The sequence below is a fragment of the Poecilia formosa genome, unplaced genomic scaffold (assembly GCF_000485575.1).
Source record: "Poecilia formosa unplaced genomic scaffold, Poecilia_formosa-5.1.2 Scaffold140, whole genome shotgun sequence".
Lineage (NCBI taxonomy): Eukaryota > Metazoa > Chordata > Actinopteri > Cyprinodontiformes > Poeciliidae > Poecilia > Poecilia formosa.
Window position 1 is genome coordinate 1516698 of NW_006800079.1, and position 26996 is coordinate 1543693.

At 35.9% G+C, this 26996-nt stretch overlaps 1 protein-coding gene across 1 annotated transcript in view; it reads right to left on the bottom strand.

The window, feature by feature from the left end:
* Window positions 1-1415: 1415 nt before the first annotated feature.
* Window positions 1416-26996, bottom strand: part of epb41l5 (erythrocyte membrane protein band 4.1 like 5) — a 44439-nt gene continuing 18858 nt past the window's right edge. The window contains exons 17-37 of the mRNA XM_016676712.1: window positions 24045-24170; window positions 22051-22103; window positions 20403-20523; window positions 20138-20225; window positions 19965-20053; window positions 19763-19865; window positions 17614-17783; window positions 17005-17111; window positions 16199-16217; window positions 15786-15828; window positions 15016-15134; window positions 9413-9564; window positions 8515-8612; window positions 8287-8421; window positions 8081-8148; window positions 6909-7031; window positions 5514-5589; window positions 5146-5226; window positions 4848-4910; window positions 4608-4750; window positions 1416-4258 (exon numbers count right to left, since the gene is read on the bottom strand). Coding sequence (XP_016532198.1) covers window positions 4189-4258; window positions 4608-4750; window positions 4848-4910; window positions 5146-5226; window positions 5514-5589; window positions 6909-7031; window positions 8081-8148; window positions 8287-8421; window positions 8515-8612; window positions 9413-9564; window positions 15016-15134; window positions 15786-15828; window positions 16199-16217; window positions 17005-17111; window positions 17614-17783; window positions 19763-19865; window positions 19965-20053; window positions 20138-20225; window positions 20403-20523; window positions 22051-22103; window positions 24045-24170 — 2047 coding nt within the window. The 3' untranslated portion in view covers window positions 1416-4188. The remainder of the gene's footprint in view (window positions 4259-4607; window positions 4751-4847; window positions 4911-5145; window positions 5227-5513; window positions 5590-6908; window positions 7032-8080; window positions 8149-8286; window positions 8422-8514; window positions 8613-9412; window positions 9565-15015; window positions 15135-15785; window positions 15829-16198; window positions 16218-17004; window positions 17112-17613; window positions 17784-19762; window positions 19866-19964; window positions 20054-20137; window positions 20226-20402; window positions 20524-22050; window positions 22104-24044; window positions 24171-26996) is intronic.

The following is a 26996-nucleotide window of genomic DNA, read 5'->3' on the forward strand; positions in this document are numbered from 1 at the left end:
CCGCTCTGGAACTTGGGCCAGTCGATAAAAAGTAAAGTTCCAGCAAAGACTGTGCTGTTTGTTACAAAGATTTTCTAATATTTCCTTTTACTCACTTTAATTTAGAAATGTTTACCAAAAACCTAAAACTCGAAAATAAATTTCTCCTCTTGGGACAGGGTTTGAGGATGGATTTGTCAAAATACGATTTACAAACTACTCAAAAATACATAATTCTCATCAGGGAGACCATCATAATGACTACTAGGGTGTTAAGACTGTTTTACATATTACACGTTGGCACAATGGGTCGGAGTTGTGCTGTAAAGTTCTACAAATAGAATAGAAAATAATAAAGCAAGACTGATTTACATACTCAATAAAGTCAGAAATCCAAGAAGAGAAATTAGCTGCAATCTCAGCTAAAAACTTAAATGTTTAAAGTTTGATGACTGGCACAGAAACAAATTCCCTGTACTGCAAAACGGCTTATTCTGAGATCGTCTGGTTAATCCAGGAGCTACACTACCTCCTAGAGTTGAAAATAAGTACTGCATGTTTTAAACTCCTACCTGTTTCATAAAGGTTCAAAAACAAAATGTATTTTTAGAAACACCAGTTCATAGCTTAATGATTCTGTTTAAATGTCTACATTATAACCATATAGACATGTTTTAAAAGCTTTTACAGCTTAAAGTTTTAGTACAGTAAGCTGTTAGTTGAATCCTCAACATAATGTTGGAATTCTCATGATTTTGGCATAAAACACACATTTTCTTCCATTTGTGGACATTTTCTAAACATAATTAAAAGCACAAACGAATAAAAGTAACCGTCCTCACAAAGTGTAAAATATTGAGTTGCAGTGCCATCTAGTGGTAGCAAGGCCAACATGCAACATGAATCAAATTAACGACATAAAACGGTAGGTACAAAACAGATCTGTTAGATCATTATACAGTTACACATTTTTATGTTTTATCCTTAAAGTCATTCCCTGTTTATTTATATACACGCAGTTTTGCTTGGAATTTGAGGCACCTTACTCACATAAATAAAATTACCTTGCCTCAATTTAAAATCGATATAAAGTTGGCTGGAGGTCAAAAGTGTAAAAATTGCAACTAGAAAACCACTATTTTTCAAAATCAAGCAAAAAGAAATATTTTCATATTTTTCAGAAACAGAAGAACCAATACTATCTGAAAACTCTCCAATCTCAAAATGTGGAAAAAAAGTTAAACAATTCATTTCAGACTTCACTTGACGGTTAAAGTCAAGACAATTTTTAAAGATGTGCACAACCCCATAAAATGAGGGTACACCTACATGGTCAACTGGTTAAAAAAGCATGAAGAGGAACTGCTTTCAAATGTCACAAGTGTGAAGCACGGTGGTGATTGCATCATAAAAGAATGAGCGACAGTCGGTTTCTACTGTAGCAAGGTTTTACTGAGTCATGATCCAATAGTGAACAGAGGGTTTGTAGCATTTGAGACGTCACGAGTCGTTTTTCCAGTTTTGTACGTCTGCTACTACTTTTTAGTTAGAAACACCAAGAGGTCAAAGATCTGTAGTAACTGTACTGTTTAGGTAGTTTCAAAAAATATATATACTTTATATGATTCGACTTTATATCTACAGCCATAACCATTTGCTACGACATTTCTTAGATAACACAAAGTTTGAACATTTGCCAAATATAAATTATCTACACCTGCTAGAGTAAAACAATATAAAACATTTGTCTGTTTTATTGTCTGGATAATTACTATACATCACTGGAGTGAGATACTAAAGTAAAAAAGGAAAAAATATAGAGTCGGTGTCAATACTTTGCAGGGTGTAGCGGTACATGTATCTGAAATACATGGCATATGGAAGGATCAGTCGGTTACAGGTGACCTCCGCTTTCAGGTAGAAACGGGTGCAGCCAGTTATTTTTATTGCTTTAAATGCAAAAACAGAAAGTCAGGAGATCTGGCCAGTATCTAAAGCAAACCACACCAAACCAATGCAAGAATGACTAAACACAAAACTGCTTTGTCTTGGTAAAAAGCAGACGTAATGTTTTGTGTACTGCAGCAGTGAGAAGTGTTGGAAATGTGGCAAGTCACATAATTGTGCATTTACTTTGTGGGGCATTAAACCTGTTTCATGGCAAGAAATTTAATTTAATTTTAATTTAAGGAGAATCTAAAAAGTGGTAAGTAAGGGAGGTTTGTTTCTGATTAAGAGAGAAAATGGCTTGCCATACGTTAATAAACCAGCCATAACAGTTTTCTTTTGCAGAAATAAGTCTTAAGAACAATTTGTTGGATATTTGTAAAAACAGAGATATCCATCAAGGTTCCTACACATCAATTAAAAAAAACATCTGCATTTTTCCAGGCTCTAATTTCTCAAAGGATTTTTTGAGCAGAAATTTACTTTTTGGGGTTTGATATGTTTATTGTTGAACTCAAGAAGCAACTTAAACTAAAGTTGGCCATTAATTCAGCAGTGAGGTAAAGGGCTAAATCACTATTTTTTGTTGGATTAATCTTTTTTTTCACAACCCAGAGATTAGACCTTAAAAATCAGAATATCATTCTTTTATATTAAAAGGATATTCTCTAAGGTGAAGTTATGTTTATTCTTTTTGTAAATATTAATAAAGTAATAGTTTTAGTGCCTTCTTTGGCAACTAAATGTTATGAGAGCCATTTAATGAACCACAAGGCAATTTTAAAACCCTTATCGGCAAAAGAAGCAACAAAATTAACCCAATTTGACCTTTTAAGTTATTTTGTATTTATTAGTGAATTCTCAGAAAGCAAAATGTCCAATGAGTTTGAAAAATTACTCAAGTTGTGATGCATAAAATCTAAATCCTTAGATAATAAAAAGGAATGAAGTATGGAAAAAATGTTTAATCCATACTTATCTAGACACACACAAAAAAGCAAATGTTACACTTTCCGAGATGAGGTACGAACCCTGTTAGTTTATGAGGTTTTAACTTAAGGCATGACCTTTTAGCATTTAATTCAAACTGGATTTTTAAAGAAAGTGTATCTTTGTATTTTAGAAATTTAGCAGTACGATGATGCCTTGTTGCTAATCTATGGTAATTTGTTCTCTCTTTGTTTGCAAGACAGTTGTTTCTAAGAAGCAAATATATATATTTTTTTGCAGTCCAACCAAAAACCTAAGAGCTCTGATTTATGTACCGCTACACCCCCAGAACCTTGTGACTCCAACAGTCCAACGTTCGCTGTTTACAAAACCAGCCTTAAGAAATTTCACACTTTGTTTCTCCTTAATAGACTATTTCAGCTTTTGTGGATTTAAACGGCGTCAGACACAAACATGCTTGAACTGCGGCATTTCCAGCATTCTTAGATCACACGTGTCGAATACATTCATTTTACATAAGGCATGAGAGAAGCTACAACATGTTAAGACAGAGGTCGAGTCCACGCAGTCCCGTCGTCACAGCTTGTCAACAGCTTTCGCTTTTGGCATTTCGATGCCCGATTTAGAAGCTAAAAGAAGCGTGTCTGATGTGTGAAAAATGCAGATTAAAAAGAAGGGGAAGAAACTTTAATTAAAAACAATAAAATAAAACTTAATATTAGTGGTTATGAAGAAGCTTACTAAACTGGATCAAAAAAAAAATGATGCAGAGCTATTTTCTACACCACTGAAACATCCTGGAATGGGCATTTTAAAACAAAAAAAACACAGAAAAACATATTTATAAAACCAACTTTCTTTGAAAAGTCCAGTGTTGCAAAGAAAATCCAGTGAAGCTTTCGTATCCAGTGCTAGAGAAACTCAAAAGTGGACTTTCGAGGTTCAGGTCGGTGTCCTGGAGCAGCTCAGAGATCCAGCGGTCCCAAACGCCACGGCTACAATGAAAACTAAGTATCCAACACTTTGTGTCTCTTTTGTTTTCAGGTTTTAGCTCCACGTTCACAAACACAACTTGAAGATACTGACGTCACTAGAGGAGATCTGATCAGCTTGGATGGATTCAGTTAAGTGGCAGGCAGATCAACCCCCTCCTAAAAAAACAAAAACAATCACATGCGGTTGAGATGATAATGCTGCACGTTTGCAAAAAAAAAAATAGAATTCATCCTATGGTGAAAGTGATTGTAGTTCATGTGAAACGTGAAGCTGCCACAGTTTGTGGGGAAACAGTCTGGAAGCGGAGTGACTTCATCAGAGTTCGGTGGTCAGGAGGCCTCTGGGTTTGGCTCCGTCCTCCATGACGGGCGGCTGAACGTCGGCGCTGTAGGGAAACACGGCCCGTTATACGGCTACCTCACACAGGTAGGAGCAACTTCATCGATAAACAAGACGACTTGCTTCGCTACATTTGGGTGTCAGAGTAAAATGGATCATAATGACTTTTCACATTTCTTTTAGATGCAGAAAGAGATTTTGATTTTATCTCATGGTCAAGATTATTCCATAAACTTACACCTTTATTTTAAAAATGTATTTTCCTTCTCAACACTAAAATTCACATTTCCTGTTTACTGAGGTTTCAACGCTCAGAATTGCAGACCGCAACCACATAGCTTTGACATTACATTTCAGTTTTTGTACTCGGGATATAAAAAGGTAAATAAATGCACCTTGAAGAGAGAGCGTTACGTGGGTGAGCGAGGTGAGCAGGGGCTGATGGGAGAACTGCTCCCCCATCAGCAGGGGGGAGGAGAAGAGCCACCTTGGACGACGGCTCCATGTCAACCAGCCCGTTTGTAAAGAGGCCAGCAGGCTGCTTTAGAGAAGAACCATGGAGGTCAGTTCTTAAAACAAAGCTTACGAAATCGGTTTCATGATTTTCAATCCTAGATGAACTTTATTCGACTCACGGCTGATGCAGGAATGATCCAGCGAGGTGTGATGAGAGGTTTGGGATGCTGCAGTGGTGGCAGCTGGAACACAACAAAAAAGACTCATGTTACGTCTCTAATATAGAAATAAATAGATAATTTGTCACCTAGTAACAAACTTTGGACCTGGCACTTGTGTTGGGCTCTAGTTTTTAAGCACACATGGCCAGGTAGAAGATGCAACTATAATTCATTTTGGGCAGGTGACCTCATGAAGAAATAAAAAAGTTTGTTTCATGCACCATGAATGAAAGGGAAAGAAAGCATCGAAACTCACTAGAGGAGTCGGATCAGTGAAGTCGATCAGGTTCTCAGAGAGAACACCAACGTTCTGAATATCAAATTCTTCTGCTTTAACCTGAATGGAAATAAAAAGCAGTCACCACAACAAAAAAACCCAACAGAACTAAGACTGACTCCAGATTGGCTCTACGATCCAATCAGCACCAGAACCCTGGACTAAAACAAGCAGTGATGGACATGATGAATCTATTCCTAACTATTGAAAATGACTTCAAATGAAACTCAGTTTCTGACTTTACTATTTTGTTTTATATTTTTATTTTATTACTTTGCAAATAATCTGCATGGTTCTAGACTCTCCCAGCAGATTCACAGTTCCCATTTTAAATGAGGCTGAGTTACCTTTGGTGCCAAGCCTTCACTGACGGCAGGAATCTTGGGAACAGAAGGGTTCGAGTCCTCTGCCAACCTCTCTGCACTGGAGTGAAACAAGAGCGTAAAAAGCACTAAAGATTTCACTCGATGGTTAAGAAAGAAGATAAATAATCACAATTGCAACCAGATGAACATCTTAATAATAGAGTGGTAGATTAAAATACTTCCACTACGGTTTAAATTGCACCAATGAACCTGGAGTCGTTAACAGTTTGTGAATCTATTGATCAAAAGTGCATCCGTGTCTGATTTTTGGTGTGGCTCTGCCAGCAGTTTCCAGGGAGAAACCAGGTCATGTGACTCACCTACGGCACACATGCAGGCACTACACAAACAAACCAGCAGATGTCAGCGCAGACTACAAAGAAGATTATGAATCACTGCGTTAAGGCTGTGATGTCTGGATTTCCATGTCATGCCAAACATAAAAAAAATTAAAAATTCATTTTTTTTGTTTCAACCAGAAATTATTTTTTCTACACTTCAATTATCTTCAGCCAATTCCAGACACGCTTTCAATTATTTATAGAGATGTTTTTAAAGAAGTCATTTAGGTTCAGTGAGCTGAGTTTCCATGCATTTCTCAGGTCCTTTTCCCAGAGTTCCCAGTATTTACTACAAAGGCAATAAAGAAGTCCCATTGAATGCAATGCAAATATTTTTATTAAGTACAAAACACAAATTGCAAGATGGATGGATAGGTAAAAAAAAAAGCATGATGATGGAAGGAAAAAATTAATAGAAAACAGATAACAGATGGTCAAAATGGATGGATGAATAGATTGATGTTGGCTTATCACGATAAATTGTACCATAAATTACTACGATCAACAATAATATTATTGCTTTGTGACAATTTTCAAGTAATATATTGATAATGGTATAATAATGCTAATCCGCCCTCTCAAAGACTAATAAACTTTGATTTTGTAAACAAAAACTATGTACTGGACCTGGGAGACATTTTAAATATCTAAAACAAAACACAACAACCAAAAACAAATAAAAAATAAAATCCACACACAACCAAAACCATAAATAAAATGACGTACGAAGGCTCCGTAAACAAAATTGCTCTTCAAAAAATATTCAGATATATATAATCAAACTATATATAATCAATATATATATATAATATAATTATATTATAATTATAATATTATCATAATATTATATAATCAATAATATAATCAAACTCATTTTAACTTATGTGATTAATTTATTAATTCCTTATTGAGGCAGGCTAAGTTGATGAATTAAAACAAAAGATAGCAATAAATACAAAGACAACTAATCTGAAAGAAAGAAAATCACCAATAAATAAAAACTCAAACCTCTTCCTGGGTGTAAACACACACATACCTGGCAGCTGCAGAGGAGACTAGTGAGGCCGGCTTCAGCAGGTCCCAGGAGTCTTGGGGGTCTGGTCTGCTGCTAACAGAAAGAGACGAATTACTGCCCAGTCGGCCCGTACGAACCTTCAACCTGCCAAACACAACACACACCGTTGTAGCAGCGAGCAGCAGTGTGTTACGCACAACTAGTCCAATTTACAGAAACAAAACAAACCGTTTTTCTTAAAGGAAGGGATGAAACTGATTCTTCTGCAGTGAGAAATTCTCAGCACAAACAGATTATTTGTTCTGAACCAAAAAACAGCAAACATTTAATGTAAAAACATATAAAACACAGTTTATGACAAATCTAAGATAGCTTAAACAAAACCATTTATAGTCATTTATGTCTGCTATTTATATATCCTAAAAATGTTTGCAAAAATACAGAATGAGCATAACTTTTGTTCATTAATTGGACTGATTTTATGACACACACTTCCCTCCCTATAAAGTTACAACACTCATCTAGAGTTTATTTTATCCAGTAATCCAGTTTATTTCAAAACGCACGACATTCAGTTATTCCCTTTTAATTACGGTCAAAAAGCTCCTTAAAAAGTAACAAAGGATAAACCTTGTTAATGTTCTGAGTGCAGATGATAAGTTTTGTTATTAGTTTGAACTGAAAGTGACATAATGCTTTGAGCTTTGCTGGGAATATTTAAGAATATTTAGGAGGTCAATCTGTTCTAGAAGCCAGAGTGTTGAGATCGGCTGAGAATGCAGAGAATGACTCAGTTCATGACTCAGTAGAAGGACAGATGAGATATTTCGACAGAGAAATTTTGAGGGTTTAAGTTTTCAAGTTAATATGCTAAACTGTCAGTTTTATTTAAAGTATGTCATTGTTGGACAATATTTCTGACATTGAAATCATATTTAACCAATGTAAAAACAAATTTCTTGGAAAAACATTTCTCCTAAAAGAAAACACTAAACCAAGAGTGGAAATGCATTTTACTCCACATTTATCTACACACCTAGAAGTTGTAAACTTAGCGCTTTTCTAGATTTCTGCTTACAAATCCTAAATAAATAAAGCATAATACTACATCAGTTTTCTATTATATTTTTCCAGAATCCTCATGTTTTCCATGAGATCACTTTTATTATCTAATGTTTTTATGAAACACATACCTTGCAGAGGCTTCCTGCAAGTTACAGTTCTTGTCACCAGCCACCATGAGAAGTTCCTCCTGATGCCCCTGCACAGAAAACGTAGATGTGCGCCAGTAAATGCAAAGAAAGTATGATTAAATGTATTATTATCTATTATTTTTCAGATCAAACAGTAGAGTATTGATGCTGCTGGGTTAGTTGAGTTAGTAAAGTCTGGTTCTCACCTTCAGAGCAGCAGCTTCAGCTTGAGCTTTCAGGATGTTGCTCTTGAGATCCTCAGGGGTGCGCAGCGGAGTGACAACCGGACTACTTCCTGCACTGTTCAGAACGCATTTCTCTGTGAGCTTCACCAGGTCGTCCTGTTGAAATTGGGATCAGAGCATTAAAAAAAAAAAAAAAAAAAAAAAAAAAACAAAAAAAAGGGCTCAGCATTAGCAGAAATGGACGCTCACCTGGTTGTTCATGGCCACATTAATGTTGACATTATTTCTTGGGGTAACAGGAAGTGGGCTGCTCTCCAACTCCAGCTGCTTCAAACGAGCTGCTGCTTCTGAAAAGTTAATAACTCACATAAATAAACCCAACTCAATGTTATCAATAAGTTCCACTACCTTTTAAATGCTCCATTTTACATGACTGTCTGTCTGTGTGTGAAATGGGAATATATACTTAATCTATTCCAGGGTATCTGCAGCTTTTAGAAAGTCAAGTTGAAGACTTTTTAAATGCCACCTTTAATAAAATGTAAGACTGGAAAACTCTAAATATAAAAGTTGGATAAAATCATCAGTGCAAAAAAAGCTAGTTAACTAGCAAGAGTATATCAACAGCACAAAAAGGTAGCATGTTAACAGTAGCCTCAACCACCTGGAGTCACAGGATGGAATGACTTCTGACAGAAAAGTCCCACAAGAAAAAAAGGTTAAGTAGTTCTGCCACAACAAAAGACCTGGAATGTATTTAAGACCAACTCACATTTAAAAAAAAAATGAATTTAAGGCCTTAGTTTTAGACACAGAAATTTCTGATTTTTTTAAGGATAACCTGTATTAACTTTTTGGCCATTTGCTTTGTGCATTTTCTTTATTCATATGGTCTTTTTTTTTGCTTAACGCTGATGGGAAATTTCCATTTTCTGCACTTTAATGGACTAAAAAGTTTCCTAAATATTTGTTCATAGGTCCTGATAGATTTATGGGTAAAACTGCAAAAAGCTTTTAAATAAATTCACCTTAAATATTTGGAGCATTTCCAGTGCCTTCTTAAATGATTACTTTTGTTATTAAGAGGCCAACGTGTAAGTGCATTTTCCCACCAATCCAGTTGGGGGTATGGCTTTTCCAACCTTACCAGCAAGACTCAGTGGATCTTCTGCAGGTACGCTGGCAGCGGCGTAAGCAGCACACGGTCCAACCTCTTCTGCAGCTGTGATGGGAGGAACTATGGAAGCCCTGAGGACGTCATCAATGCACGTCTCCATCAGGTCAGCAACTACGGGCAAGCTGCAGGTACAATGACAGGGACGTAGCTAAAAGGATCTGCCATAAAAGCACTACATTTAGCAATAGATTACCAAAAAATACAATAGTAGTTTTTTAAACAAAAATACCCAGGATCAATGCTTACCTGTTATCCACAATGAACTCAGCATTGATGGTAAAACCGCTCCATTTATCAGAAGACAACAGAATGTGAAAATGAACTCCAACATCCCCAAAAACTAAACTCAAGCAACAAAAGTGGATATAATACACATAACCCACTGAAAAACCATTTAATGAAGCCAAGCTGCTGTGTGAACACAAACATTCAAGGAAAGCAATAACTTCTGTGGGGGAACAAAAAAAAAAAAAAAAATCAAAGCAATATTCTCAGAATCATCAGAGCTTGAAGCAAAACATTTGATACACAGACTTTGTTACAAAAGCTCCAGCAGAGGCCTGGTATCTACCTCATATTTCTGTTGCCTGGAGATGAAACTTAACTCAAACTATGATGTGTATTACTGTCCACTGCCCAGAGATGACTGGAATTAAAGGATAAATATTCCCAAAGACAAAAAATCCAAGTAGAAAACTGTAAACAGCCAGGAAAACATTGTAAGTTATGAAGTGAAACAGGGGGCCTTGTACATTTTCACATTTTCTCTTGTGAAAACAACAACAAATAAAGGTGGTTTACTTGGATATTATGAAGAGGTAAAATGATGCATAGTTTTAAAAATTATTTCACCAGTGAAAAACTGAATGTGGCCGGCGTTCATTTCCCTGAAATTTCACTCTGATGTGTTTAAATAAAATTCAGTTCAACAAAACCACCTGTAGAGCTTTAGATCAGCTCAAATCCTGCAAAAACAGCATAATTATTTCCAAGAAGTTACACAACCACCTGTTTCCATATATTAGTTTATTCTTTGAAATCATTTCAAAGCATTTTAGACAGATCATAATTTGGTTGCAGTCGTGTAAACGTGTTCTTAAAGACTAATATTGTTAAATCACCTTCATTATTTGCTTTGTGCAACACATAATCAGTCTACCAGACTAACCATACTAAGCATTACAATAAATTTGAATTCCTTCCATGAAACCTTTCAGTGTAAGTACTATTGATATTATTACAAACAGCATAATTGTAGGATTTACTTATGATTCAGCATAATAAATATTTATTCAATTGTGGCAGAAATCAGATGAGACGACACCTACAAAAAAAAAAAAGAGATCTGACACTGGAGACGGAGACAAGAAGCCGGCTTCAAGCAGGAGATAAAAAAAAACAAAATTCCTGCATTTTCTGTCAGTGAGGATAGGGACCTGATTGGGACATTTTGGAATGTACCTCTGACAGAGGGAATGTGGTTCTGTTCTGTGGCTTCAGTGTGCTCATGCTTTAATGCCCTCTTATCCGACTCCCTTTTACAACAAACAGATGTGTGAAATGTTAGAACAGATTAAAAATTTAAAAATTGAGACAAAAAAAAAAAACAGGACTAAAATAAAAAGCAAATCAAACTACTGTAGCTCAGAGAGAGTTTGTAACAGTTGGGACCATCTGATTCTCGTTTCCTCCGAGAGCTGAGACTGAAATGAAATTCCCGCACCTCACACTGATACCTGATGATAATTTCTTCATTAGGTGGGGAGGAAAGGTCAAGGAAGCACGTTAGGAAACAGAAAAGTGGCGAGAAACGGGACATAAAAAGCACCTCATGCTGGACTCTGGAAAAAGTCAGTGTTTTACCCCATTAGTCTGACAAACAGTCTCACTCAGGAGGTTCCTTCATAAACACCAGCAACTTTGAAAAGAGAGTCACTTTGGTTCAGAGCCTCTCATCATTTAGTAGGTAACAAAGTCATCAGAACACAAAGTGAGAAGATTCTCAGTTGAGCTTTGATGAGACGGAGGCAGGAAGGATGGATGGATGTGTGGATGGGAGGATGAACGGAGGGAGACGGAGACCTGATGAAACATGTAGAAAGAAGAGGTGAAGGACAAGGGAACATACAGGAGATGGGAATAAAAATAAAAACAGGAAGTGAATGTGCTCTTAGGTTAGTGACAGGGAAAATCAGGAAGCAGGAAAAATGGGAATGTAAATCTCAAAAGTATTTGGTGAAATCATTTCTTTTCAATTCAACATAAAAACGCTTCAGTACATGGGTATGAAACTATAACAACGGGTGGGGTTGAGATAATTATAGGTGTGTTGCGTAAATTTTTAAGTTAATATGATTTTCTCTCAGGTATTTTTTAAAAGTTTATCCCGCTTGTTTGGCAGTTTGTCACATTGAAATCATATTCAGTCAATGTGAAATCATACATTTCTTGGAAAATACTAATTTCTCCTAAAAGAAAAAATTCTATATGTATCCACACACATCTAGGAAATACATCAGATAATTTCTGTAAAGTGGAATTTCTGTGATGCATAAATGTGCAAACTCTTGCAGTCAATTTTCAGTTTTATTGAAATGAAGTATCTTGGCAAAGGAACCTGCTGGATCAAGACAAACATGCAGCTTCAGATTTTCTTCTTCATTGCTCCCAGCATTTAAAACATCCTCTGAATATTAGAAATAATTTTTTTTTCCCTTCACAGGCAGGTTTTACAGAAAAGAAAGGTCAGGAACCTCTCCTGTAGTGAATGGTTTATGGGAGCATGCTGCACATCTGGGATGATTGGGTTTAATATGTTCAAATCAAACAAAAAATCTGAAGTTTTACTTACTGCAGCACTAAGAGTTGAGAAGAGATCATTCAGCTTAAAATGATCCTGGTCGATAATCGTTCAATGACTTCATATTTTCATATCCATATCTTAAAGCCAAGAGATAAATTTGAATCAATTTGGCTGTTATTTGTGCCCAAGAGATGTATAATTTTGTTTACATGCCAACTTTGTGAACTCCCGACTACCCTCAACTAGCAGACTTTATGAAATCGTTTAGTTCGGGGATTTTACTACGTGAGTATTAGATGTTTTAGGGTTGTTTTTAGAACTAATCTAAGAGGAGGAATTGGTTAAACCCTTATCAGACCTTAGGCTGATTTGTCTTGATTTTAAAGGACAGGCTAATTAGCTTTTTGTGTATGCCGAGATATTTATGCAAAAGCATACAACTTTGAGAGTCTAACAGGAATGAGCAAAATCAGAAAGAAGACAGATCACTTCATGAAACAAAAGTGACTTTAAATCTGGTTGATATTTTAATCAGTGAAGTTCCGTTTTTATTAAAGCAGGTTTGATTTATTTACATATCTGAAAAGTAAGAAAGGACACACCTACCAACTGATTAAGCATAAGCAGAAGTGTCAGGGTCTGTGTCAGCATAAAGTGTAATAGGATTATAATCCCATCAAGAGTGGCTGCTCATGTTATGAGAGCAGCTGCAGGCTGCGGCACTGCATACAAAAACAGCGACATCAAGCAAGAGAAAAAACAAAACAAAACAGAGAGTTATATTAGTAATTTAACGTTGTCACACTGATAGCCTCCTGCTTACTTAAACTGATTTAGTTGTGGTATCTTTTGGTTAATTTAACTTTAATGCTGAGCTCATCCTGTTATTTAGACAGAACACACTGGGACCTTTAGATCTTCTGTCTGTGCTTGTAAAGCCTCGACAGCTCTGCCTTGTGAGGACAGCAACATGTTTGCTGCTTGTGTTTTTATTTTTGGCACCATGTAAGAATCTTTTTGAACTTTCTTAAATTCAGTAGTAATATAAAATTGTATAAAGTGTAAGGTTTTGTGTGTACAAGTCTGTCAAAGGAAACCATTTTAGTTTGTTTCTCTTAAGATTTTTGTTCCTGTGATGTATAGTTAAACTATTTTCAGGAAAGGTGTTTTAGTAAAGTTTGCATTGGAGAAAGCGGACAGGATGCACAGATGACCAGGAAAAAAAGAGAGAAAAAAGAAGCTGCCGTCTCCAAAGCTGGAAACAGAACAGATAAAAAGAAGCTGAAATCAAATCCCATCCCCGATTCAAGCCACCGAAAACATGATCCAAGCAGAGACTCCCAAATCATCACAATTTCCTCCACCAATCAGGTTGGCACTTCATGCTGATTCAAAAGTGGGCAAACAGCAGATCACCATGAACTGCAGGAAAACATTAATCTAAAGCCAAAAATCAGGATGCCCGCTGCAACGCTGCGTCTGATTGGTTAAAGCCAGAGCCGAGTTTCAGAGTTTGGTTGTACCTACCAGCCTGCTGCCAGACCAGGACAATTTATCCTCAGTACATGTTAATACTGGAACACACAGGGGGACAATGTGGGTTTATGACAAAGAAAGTTACTTAAATGCATATGCACAGGATTCTTATTATCACAAACTCATACAAGTGTATAAATCCTTAATTACAGGGTTTGGAAATTTTTCCCCACAGCAAAATTCAAGCATTTTGAAGGTACTTTTTCAAACTTTTCCAGCATCGCACTTTGGAGATTCAAAACCAAAAAAACAAATGAAATGAAGACAGTTTCAAATCACTATGATTTATTACGGTTATTAATAATATTTTGTAATAGTATCCTACATTCTACAGCACAAACAAGCTAAGGGAAAAGAACATTTTGTCTGATTTAAATTCTGACGGTAAGAAAGAAATGTGTGAGAGTAATTTTTAAATATCTGGTTTTAACTGTAAATAAATTCCTAATTTAGGCTTTTAATTAAACAATAAATTGCACTTATTCAAAAATTGTGCAGTTTGAATATCAAGCACCTACAAGGACTTTATACAGAAATCAAGCACTTTCCAAACCTTGAAAACACCTTTTTGAAATCCAGGCATTTTCAAGGATTTCAAGCACTCGTCACCAAAACCTTTGTTAAATTAAGCGCATCTATATTTGATAGCAAGATTTAAAAAGTCCAACAGTGCGGATATTTAGATGAAAATATAATATATTAAAATATATATACATTTAAACTTGTTTTATGTTCACTGCTGACAAACACACTTGAATTTCAACAAGAGATCAGCCTGAATGCTGCATTAAGCAACTAAAGTCCAGTGAAAATCCTTATGCAATGACACAACATGCATCTTATGCTCTGCTCACTTGCAACACTTCTGAAACTTGAATATTTCACAGTGCGGTCAAGTAGCTAAAAAGTCACACAATCATTCATTTTTTCTTTCTTCTTCCGTCCTTTCACTGCTCCCAACAAGACAGGGTCAGCGGATAAGCCATGCTAAGCCACTCACAGGGCATTACACCATGAAAAACACACCTAGCTATCTGCCCAATTCTATCAGCTCCCAGCAGGGAGCAGCCAGCCTGGCCCAGCCACTCCTAATCTGACTTTGTTTTCATCATCATTAGATAGGAAACAAGCCACAGCCACTTATAAAAAAATCCCATGTCTGTTGTATTTTCTTATACGGGTAAAATAATTATAAGTTGATGTCAAAGACTCAATGGATTCTGAAGATACTAACCCTCGTTTTTCTCCACCGGGACTTCTGGGTAAAGCTTCGATTTCCATTGGCCCACAGGTTGACGCTGCTACCGGGCTCACCACAGGCATGCCGGACCAGGTGCCTCTGCTTGGAGAAACCTGAAAAGAAAATAAACACAAAATGATTAAAAAACATCAACAACTAACATATAGGAACACGACAGTAAATTGAGCTCCATTATTTCATCATCAGGTGTGATAATAGGAGTCTGGTGTTGAGTAGCTTGGCAGAACTTGGTAAATCTGGAAAGAAATTCCCACATGTCTGACTCTTCACAGAACTTTACATACTCTGTGACCCGTTTATCAGTTATCTGTCAGTTTTAGTTTTATCTTTTTGTATGGTTTAGCTGTCTCCCTCCCTTGGTGACCTCTCTGTTTTTTTGAGTGCCGTTTATTGTCCTAGTTGTGATATTTTATTTTATCCATTTGTATTTTTTCTTTTTTTTTCTTATTGGTATAATTTCTTCCTTTTTTCTTTTAACTTGTTATTGTTATGGTTTGCCCTGTATAAAAATCCCTTCAAAAATAAAGTAAAAAAAAACAAAAAAAAAAAAACATCAACAACAGGACTACACTTTGAACACCTTTGATCTAAATAAATGAAAACAGCTCGAAAAGAAAAACTTACTCTGACAAACGCATAAAAATATTTCAGTTTTGATTGTTAACTTTGTTTTCAGTGGGTTAACATGTGGAATTCAACATTTTGCTCCACATTCCTGATAGAATCATACTTGAGTTGCTCACCTTGTCCTTGTTGGAGCTCACACCATTACCTGAAGAAAGAACACTGAGAAAAGAGACAAAATAGACTTCAATAAATGACAAACAGAAAAGCTGACTTTACTTTCAGTCAATTACTCTGAAATATATTATATTGCATTAACTAGGTCATTTACAATCTGTTATAAACTAATTTGCAGAACAATTTGTTATTTTACAACTGAACTGATGCCAGAGCTGTAATAAAAACAAAACAAGGGAACTATGCCTGTTGAATCTACATACAATTTAATTTTATAGCCCACAACAAAAAGCAGCTGTTAAAAGAACAGAACAGTCACAATAAAATGCTGTTTTGTGAAAATGTATAACAGCAGAGTGGACACAACAAATCTCTCTAAAACAAATAATAGAAAAAAAATGATATTTGTACTTACTCCTGGGAGTTGAAATATCCTGTGAAATATAAACAGTTCATTGTGAGAGTAGAAGATTTCCTCCCTCCCCACCTCACCCCCAAAGCATTCAAAGATCCAGAAAAAGGAAACATGAATTCTCAACTCTGGACATTTTTCTTCTCACAAAACAATTTTGTGAGAATTTCATTCAGGGGAAAGCAAAATTGTCCATAGTTGTTGAGAACTATGTAAGAAAAACTAGTGAGTTGTTACAAACTTTTACTCTCACTTTCTACCGCCAAGAAGTGTCCCATGTCATGTTATGGGCAATGTGATTTTAAATCAAAGAGATTGTGGCTCTATATGACTCGAGCCTGTGTGCCGCATAAAAATGTTGTGGCACACAGGCTAATTTCCCGTCACTCTTTGAAGTAAAAAGGATAAGAGAACATTCTGCTCAAACAAGTCACAGTGGTTACAATTAATATTTTTACAATACTTTATCATGTCTACAGTCAGAGCAATAATTAAATGTTTCAAAACAACTGCAGCTTTAACAAACGAGGCTGCATGAGGAGCCTTATGGTCTAAAAGTCTCCATAATAATTTACTAAAAGGTTTTTGTTCATGTCTTTGCAAGGGGTGTCGATAATTGTATTGGAAAGACTGAGTTCAAGGGTATTTTTAAGCCATTTGCTGAACTGCAAGACTGTTTTTCCAATTCTACAATTCACTCTAAGAAAGGAATAATTAGAGTAGATTAAAGTCAAAGTTAGATTCAGTTAATGATATCCTCAAATACAGTGTTAGTTAATTTCAGAACGATGAGCCTTAGTTTACATCACCTCTGTTTTGCATGGTTCTTCTGGAGTATCGCCGACTGGGTCTCCTCTCAAACGAGGCTGAGCGCCTTGTTTTACTGGCCTTGGTTGTCTGATACTCCGTCTTTCCACTGGTCAGAAAAATAAAGCAGAAAAACTTCATTTTTATCTTCACCATTCCTAACAAACCCCAAATATACAGTGAATTTCACTTTTACTACAGTAACTATCAGAGCAATGACCCCTGCTGAACTCTGTAACCATCCAGGCGATAACCTCTTCCTAACAACAAAACCCTGCAACCCCTGTGTTAAATCAACACCACCACCAATGCTTATCTTACTGGATACCCTTTAAACACACAGACGGGAGCAAGCTGACTTCTGCAGTATGTTGACACCGAGTACCAGTGGTGTACTAATTTAGGTATGTATGGATACAAAATGGAATGTTTTGCACACTTAAAATGAGTTTTTAACTTTCCAAATTCTTCACTGGATACACAAAGGCCTGGAGAGCAAACTGTGACCTTTTTCTTTCACAAGTACCTGAAGTTTTTAGTAGTGACGACATCACTGCTAAAATTCAAACTTCAGTGCCTTTTTCCCTTGGTATTATTGGTGCATTTGTTACCTGTATCTGAAGCGGGACCCCATCCGTATGAATCCAGAGCGCGCAGAGTTTTTCTGTACCGGTCCTCTGAGCCTGAAGAACGCATGGTGCTCCACTGCACACTTCCACAGATGCTTACAGGCTTTGGGGTGGTCCATCCTGAAGACAAAGGTGTGCTCCTGCTCTTTACCCTAAAGAGGGATTTAGGGTAAAATAAAACGTTTTTAGAGAAATAACACTCCGTAAAATAATTTTCTTGATTCAAATGCTGCTGTTCAAGTTCAAATAAAAATGAAAAGAAGACATCTCTGTTCCCAGTTGGAGTTTCTCTCCAGTGGTTGCATGAGTCTTAGTGTTTCATATGTTCCTAACAGAGTGGTTTAACCTCAGAATGCAGGATTACTGGTGATTTCTGGAGTTTATAAAACTGGAATGGGAAGCACCTCCAGTTGTAGTCAGTGAGGCAGACACTCTGTCTACGTTTAAGACCAGGCTTAAAACTATCCTTTTTTTCCAGTAGCTTAGGTCATCTTATCTCTGAGGAAAACTTGTCTGTTTGTCCTCCAGCAGGTTAAGCCTATAACTTCACAGACATCTTCTACTTTCCATTTATGCATTATTTCAGTCCAATCCATCCATATAATCTAATCTCTACATTCATTTTATTATTTTACTATACTAGATAAACATAGTATAAAATATATAGTATAAGATTATGTTTTATTTGTAAGCTACTGATATATACTCAACTGTATTTTAATATAATGGGTATATTGACAATATATTGAATATTTTTATGAAAAGTGATGGCAAACAAAAAAAATCTATACTGTATAACTAAGAAATAATCGTAATATTTTTTGACCTCATTAAAGATGATGAGAATGTTACCATTCATCATAGTACTTTAAGGTAAATATTAGTATATTTGCATCAACTGAAAATATAATATTTTAATTCTGAAATAATAGTAAATTTTACTGTGCTCTTACTGAAGCACAGCTAATACTCCTTTATTTCCATGTATGTCACTTAAAACTAAGGCAAACCTTTTTTTGTCCTCCCCCTACTTTGCAGAAATAACTGGTGCATTACTTGTTTTCAGTATGAACCTGCTGAACAATGGCTTAGGGCTAACAACGAGCTGGGAGTCAGCCTCACTCAGACAGAAATCACGAGATTTATTTCAGAGTTAGAATGCTGACTCACCATGTAAAGACATCTTAGAAACACAACCAGATTAAAAACTGATTACCAAGTAAAAAATTAACATACTTATGAATTTACCAACATTCTTGGAAAACAACAAAGTTTGATGAAAATGTTTCAGTTCTTTTTATGTAAAGTTTTGTTAACTTTAGCATTGTATATTCTGATTTGGAAAGCAAAACCAAAAATATGAATGCCACCCTTCGATATTTCACTAAATAAAAGGTGAATAGCTGAACTGAGAACAAGCTAGTGTGACAATATTGTTTAATTTGCTCAGCAGTCTAACTGCAGAAAGGAGGAGGTTTTCAAGCTGAAATTGAACTTCTGTGTGATGTGTGCATGTGTGTGTGACAGAGAACGAGGTGGGGGCGACTGTGCATACCAGAAATACCAGAGAGGGCAGGTTTCTTTATTAACCTCACTCAAAGACCCCCTGGACGGACATAAACAGACTCTTTGTCTCTGTTTTACAGTATTATTACAGTAGTTTTATTTTCTTCTCTCCATAACATTGTAACACGTTTTACGGCTCACATATTCCAGAACATATTTACAGAAAAAAAAGCTTCCTGTAAAAGGAAAAAAATAATCTCTAAATTAAGATGAACATCATTTATTTGAAGGACCTGAAATTTGGTAAAATTTTAAGATTTATGAAATTGGTTTCTTTTTCTTCAAAATGATAACTCAGGCTTTGATATGTTTGAAATGGCTAATATCTGTAGGTTTTACAAACTTTCTCTCCCTTTGAAGTGGCATCTTAAATGATCAGAAGCTTTTAGCTAGAACAGCGGGTTTTAATCCTGTAAGTATCCTCTTCTCTCGCCTAAAAAACGAGAACACAAATCCATGTCAGCAAAACCCCTTGGAAAATCCCAGGTCCGATTGTTGCAATACGCCCTGTGTGACCATAAGAGACTGTTGGTTTGGCACTTGACTAATGTGTAGGTAGATGTACATTTCTGTCATCTGGGTGATAGTTTCGGTTCACCTGGTCATCGTCCTCCACCACTACCAGGGTCAGTTTGCTCTTCTTGAAATCCAGACGAGTTATCTTGGGCCTACAACAGGGAAAACAAAAATATAAAATCAGATTTAGAACTTGCAGGAAAAATGAGCAAAACAAAAGAATATATACACTATGTGATAACTAAACATACCAGAAGAAGAGTCCGATCTTAGTTTGACCTTCAAACACCAGAACTCCAGTAGGAGTTAAACCCAGGCTGTACTCATTACCATCTCTTGCCTAAACAGACCATGGATGATTATTAATGTTTCTTCTGCACAATTAATTGCTTAGATATTCTTAATCAAGCCAAATATTATTCACCTTGACCATATGCATGTCCACTCCGTACATTTCCAACCACTTTGCTTTATTTAGGTAGTTAATTTCAGCCAGTGCAGGTGTCTGACCTCTGAAAAAGAAAGCATGAAATTGGATGAGCCACAAAAGAAATGGAAAGAAAAAAAAAAAAAAAACTTACAAAGTGTAAAAGTACAGAATGAGGGAAATTTAATTCTGAAAGAAATATTTGTCCTAAACTGTTTAGAGATCTATTTTCTTCTAAATTCAGTGTCAGTTAAATGAATACCTGCACTCCTTCCATGTATTGTAAATAGCAAGCTCCATATCCTCCGTCTGCTCTGGAATGAACCGAAATTCTGACACCAAGTCCAGATTATGTTCCAGTGGGTCACAGTCACCTAATTCAGCTGAAAAAAACAAACAAAAAAAAAAGCAGACAAGTACTTGAGATTTAAGAAGATACAAAGCAAAACAAAGCACACTAATTGACAGGCATATCCGATATACTCATTTAAACTTTTGGCCCTGAGTAACACTGAGGGGAAAAAACAGAAAAAAGGTAGAAAAAAGACTGACTGAGGGAAAGAGAGAAAGCAGAGAGGGTGTTGGATTAGGGGGCCTCTGAAGAGGACTGAACACTAATGAGCTGGCACTTAACCCAAAACTAGCTATGTATGTGTAAGCACGTCCATCCAAGAGTCTGTGCACGCAATGCCATTCCATAAACGTCTCCAGTGATTGACTTTTTTTAAACAGCTTATGAAATCACTCTTTTAGGCGAAAGAATGAAGGCTGGTTTACTCTTATTAAAGGAATTTCGCAAAAAAAAAAAAAAAAAAAAAGGTTGGATTCAAGGAACATTGTCGCTGTTGTACAAATTGTATTATTTGGATAATCAGGTAAGAACCCTGATGAGACAAAATTTTACTGAAACTACCAAGTACTTAACAGCAAAGAAGGGTGCAACAGTGCAAAGTCAGCTTTTTTACATTTTAGGTTTCAGCACATTGTGTATTAATAATTATAACAAAGACTAAATTTAATTGGAATATTTGAATGTTTTCCTACATATGTAATAACATGTGCTTGTTTTAATATAAACTATTCCAAGAGTTCTTCTGACTGAAGTTGGCCTTGAATGGAAAGCAGGTACTTCATATGCAAATGTTCTAAGACAAGAGAAACAAGAAATGACTCTCAAAAAATGAAATATTTCCTAAAGTTTGAAGACTAGAGCAGGGGACTGAAGCCACAGGTGGTTCTTTGGACATTCCTCAATGGCCCTTACAAATTTTAGCTGAAAATGTGAAAACGATAAAGAACTGACTAATATTTTTGAATATAGATAAGTATTAACAGTTTTTCTTTTTTTTTCATGGAATAATTGCATTGAATTTCCACAAGCAAATCACTAAATATTTGCTTCTTATATCAGTAATATAAGAAAAAAGATTTGCTTTTTCTTATCATAAGGTTGAAAACTACTTACGTTTTCCTTTTTTTCTTACATTATTTTTTGCAAACATATTTTCTGGAAAAGTTTTATGTTTTTTCTTTATTATAAAAAACAAAAAATAGAAAAACAATGTTTCTTTTAAAATGACATCAACTTTCTTAGAGTGGATATTTACTAGGAATTGTCTTTTTCCTACAGGTCAGGTAACATTTTTGGCTCTAGGTGAGTTCTATTCAGCTGGACTGAGGCTGTTTAGTTGGCAGAGGCTGGAAAAAAATACATCTGAGCATCGTTACTTCTCTTTGTTAAGCAGTTATACATAAAAATTATTTATGTGATGAGAAGCAGTCTTTTGCATTTGCGATCTTACACACACTGGTATTGCGATGATGAATACAATTCAATATACAGCAGTCCTGCTTTTTTACCACAAAGATCAAGAGTTTACTATAAAGAACAAAAACGTAGCTGTACTTACCCTGTAAAGAGAAGGCAGCCAACTCCACCGCTGTGTCAAATGGACATTCAAGCCTAAAAATCAAATATTGGAGAGGGTTTACTGTAAAACTCTAATAATGGCACTAATTGCTAAAATAGCTCTGCTCCAAAATGTAAATTTTACATGGCACTGCTGCTTTACAATTACAAGGCCAAAAAGGACTTTGAGGAACTCACAATCCAAAAAGTCAAATATGTTTCTCTCATCAGTAACAGTGAGGAATAATTTTGACTTATAACATTGTAAAACAGACATGACTGAAAAAAAAAAATCACCGATAAACAAAGCTTAGGAGAGTTTAACGCCTTTTTTTTTCAGGTTTAAAAAGGCGTTTATGAAAACCTGTATGGTTTAACAGCTTATATTTTTGGCTTGTGAACCATCAGGACAACTAAGTGNCTGAAAAACCATTTAATGAAGCCAAGCTGCTGTGTGAACACAAACATTCAAGGAAAGCAATAACTTCTGTGGGGGAACAAAAAAAAAAAAAAAAATCAAAGCAATATTCTCAGAATCATCAGAGCTTGAAGCAAAACATTTGATACACAGACTTTGTTACAAAAGCTCCAGCAGAGGCCTGGTATCTACCTCATATTTCTGTTGCCTGGAGATGAAACTTAACTCAAACTATGATGTGTATTGCTGTCCACTGCCCAGAGTAGACCGGAATTAAAGGATAAATATTCCCAAAGACAAAAAATCCAAGTAGAAAACTGTAAACAGCCAGGAAAACATTGTAAGTTATGAAGTGAAACAGGGGGCCTTGTACATTTTCACATTTTCTCTTGTGAAAACAACAACAAATAAAGGTGGTTTACTTGGATATTATGAAGAGGTAAAATGATGCATAGTTTTAAAAATTATTTCACCAGTGAAAAACTGAATGTGGCCGGCGTTCATTTCCCTGAAATTTCACTCTGATGTGTTTAAATAAAATTCAGTTCAACAAAACCACCTGTAGAGCTTTAGATCAGCTCAAATCCTGCAAAAACAGCATAATTATTTCCAAGAAGTTACACAACCACCTGTTTCCATACATTAGTTTATTCTTTGAAATCATTTCAAAGCATTTTAGACAGATCATAATTTGGTTGCAGTCGTGTAAACGTGTTCTTAAAGACTAATATTGTTAAATCACCTTCATTATTTGCTTTGTGCAACGCAGAATCAGTCTACCAGACTAGCCATACTAAGCATTACAATAAATTTGAATTCCTTCCATGAAACCTTTCAGTGTAAGTACTATTGATATTATTACAAACAGCATAATTGTAGGATTTACTTATGATTCAGCATAATAAATATTTATTCAATTGTGGCAGAAATCAGATGAGACGACACCTACAAAAAAAAAAAAGAGATCTGACACTGGAGACGGAGACAAGAAGCCGGCTTCAAGCAGGAGATAAAAAAAAACAAAATTCCTGCATTTTCTGTCAGTGAGGATACGGACCTGATTGGGACATTTTGGAATGTACCTCTGACAGAGGGAATGTGGTTCTGTTCTGTGGCTTCAGTGTGCTCATGCTTTAATGCCCTCTTATCCGACTCCCTTTTACAACAAACAGATGTGTGAAATGTTAGAACAGATTAAAAATTTAAAAATTGAGACAAAAAAAAAAAACAGGACTAAAATAAAAAGCAAATCAAACTACTGTAGCTCAGAGAGAGTTTGTAACAGTTGGGACCATCTGATTCTCGTTTCCTCCGAGAGCTGAGACTGAAATGAAATTCCCGCACCTCACACTGATACCTGATGATAATTTCTTCATTAGGTGGGGAGGAAAGGTCAAGGAAGCACGTTAGGAAACAGAAAAGTGGCGAGAAACGGGACATAAAAAGCACCTCATGCTGGACTCCGGGAAAAGTCAGTGTTTTACCCCATTAGTCTGACAAACAGTCTCACTCAGGAGGTTCCTTCATAAACACCAGCAACTTTGAAAAGAGAGTCACTTTGGTTCAGAGCCTCTCATCATTTAGTAGGTAACAAAGTCATCAGAACACAAAGTGAGAAGATTCTCAGTTGAGCTTTGATGAGACGGAGGCAGGAAGGATGGATGGATGTGTGGATGGGAGGATGAACGGAGGGAGACGGAGACCTGATGAAACATGTAGAAAGAAGAGGTGAAGGACAAGGGAACATACAGGAGATGGGAATAAAAATAAAAACAGGAAGTGAATGTGCTCTTAGGTTAGTGACAGGGAAAATCAGGAAGCAGGAAAAATGGGAATGTAAATCTCAAAAGTATTTGGTGAAATCATTTCTTTTCAATTCAACATAAAAACGCTTCAGTACATGGGTATGAAACTATAACAACGGGTGGGGTTGAGATAATTATAGGTGTGTTGCGTAAATTTTTAAGTTAATATGATTTTCTCTCAGGTATTTTTTAAAAGTTTATCCCGCTTGTTTGGCAGTTTGTCACATTGAAATCATATTCAGTCAATGTGAAATCATACATTTCTTGGAAAATACTAATTTCTCCTAAAAGAAAAAATTCTATATGTATCCACACACATCTAGGAAATACATCAGATAATTTCTGTAAAGTGGAATTTCTGTGATGCATAAATGTGCAAACTCTTGCAGTCAATTTTCAGTTTTATTGAAATGAAGTATCTTGGCAAAGGAACCTGCTGGATCAAGACAAACATGCAGCTTCAGATTTTCTTCTTCATTGCTCCCAGCATTTAAAACATCCTCTGAATATTAGAAATAATTTTTTTTTCCCTTCACAGGCAGGTTTTACAGAAAAGAAAGGTCAGGAACCTCTCCTGTAGTGAATGGTTTATGGGAGCATGCTGCACATCTGGGATGATTGGGTTTAATATGTTCAAATCAAACAAAAAATCTGAAGTTTTACTTACTGCAGCACTAAGAGTTGAGAAGAGATCATTCAGCTTAAAATGATCCTGGTCGATAATCGTTCAATGACTTCATATTTTCATATCCATATCTTAAAGCCAAGAGATAAATTTGAATCAATTTGGCTGTTATTTGTGCCCAAGAGATGTATAATTTTGTTTACATGCCAACTTTGTGAACTCCCGACTACCCTCAACTAGCAGACTTTATGAAATCGTTTAGTTCGGGGATTTTACTACGTGAGTATTAGATGTTTTAGGGTTGTTTTTAGAACTAATCTAAGAGGAGGAATTGGTTAAACCCTTATCAGACCTTAGGCTGATTTGTCTTGATTTTAAAGGACAGGCTAATTAGCTTTTTGTGTATGCCGAGATATTTATGCAAAAGCATACAACTTTGAGAGTCTAACAGGAATGAGCAAAATCAGAAAGAAGACAGATCACTTCATGAAACAAAAGTGACTTTAAATCTGGTTGATATTTTAATCAGTGAAGTTCCGTTTTTATTAAAGCAGGTTTGATTTATTTACATATCTGAAAAGTAAGAAAGGACACACCTACCAACTGATTAAGCATAAGCAGAAGTGTCAGGGTCTGTGTCAGCATAAAGTGTAATAGGATTATAATCCCATCAAGAGTGGCTGCTCATGTTATGAGAGCAGCTGCAGGCTGCGGCACTGCATACAAAAACAGCGACATCAAGCAAGAGAAAAAACAAAACAAAACAGAGAGTTATATTAGTAATTTAACGTTGTCACACTGATAGCCTCCTGCTTACTTAAACTGATTTAGTTGTGGTATCTTTTGGTTAATTTAACTTTAATGCTGAGCTCATCCTGTTATTTAGACAGAACACACTGGGACCTTTAGATCTTCTGTCTGTGCTTGTAAAGCCTCGACAGCTCTGCCTTGTGAGGACAGCAACATGTTTGCTGCTTGTGTTTTTATTTTTGGCACCATGTAAGAATCTTTTTGAACTTTCTTAAATTCAGTAGTAATATAAAATTGTATAAAGTGTAAGGTTTTGTGTGTACAAGTCTGTCAAAGGAAACCATTTTAGTTTGTTTCTCTTAAGATTTTTGTTCCTGTGATGTATAGTTAAACTATTTTCAGGAAAGGTGTTTTAGTAAAGTTTGCATTGGAGAAAGCGGACAGGATGCACAGATGACCAGGAAAAAAAGAGAGAAAAAAGAAGCTGCCGTCTCCAAAGCTGGAAACAGAACAGATAAAAAGAAGCTGAAATCAAATCCCATCCCCGATTCAAGCCACCGAAAACATGATCCAAGCAGAGACTCCCAAATCATCACAATTTCCTCCACCAATCAGGTTGGCACTTCATGCTGATTCAAAAGTGGGCAAACAGCAGATCACCATGAACTGCAGGAAAACATTAATCTAAAGCCAAAAATCAGGATGCCCGCTGCAACGCTGCGTCTGATTGGTTAAAGCCAGAGCCGAGTTTCAGAGTTTGGTTGTACCTACCAGCCTGCTGCCAGACCAGGACAATTTATCCTCAGTACATGTTAATACTGGAACACACAGGGGGACAATGTGGGTTTATGACAAAGAAAGTTACTTAAATGCATATGCACAGGATTCTTATTATCACAAACTCATACAAGTGTATAAATCCTTAATTACAGGGTTTGGAAATTTTTCCCCACAGCAAAATTCAAGCATTTTGAAGGTACTTTTTCAAACTTTTCCAGCATCGCACTTTGGAGATTCAAAACCAAAAAAACAAATGAAATGAAGACAGTTTCAAATCACTATGATTTATTACGGTTATTAATAATATTTTGTAATAGTATCCTACATTCTACAGCACAAACAAGCTAAGGGAAAAGAACATTTTGTCTGATTTAAATTCTGACGGTAAGAAAGAAATGTGTGAGAGTAATTTTTAAATATCTGGTTTTAACTGTAAATAAATTCCTAATTTAGGCTTTTAATTAAACAATAAATTGCACTTATTCAAAAATTGTGCAGTTTGAATATCAAGCACCTACAAGGACTTTATACAGAAATCAAGCACTTTCCAAACCTTGAAAACACCTTTT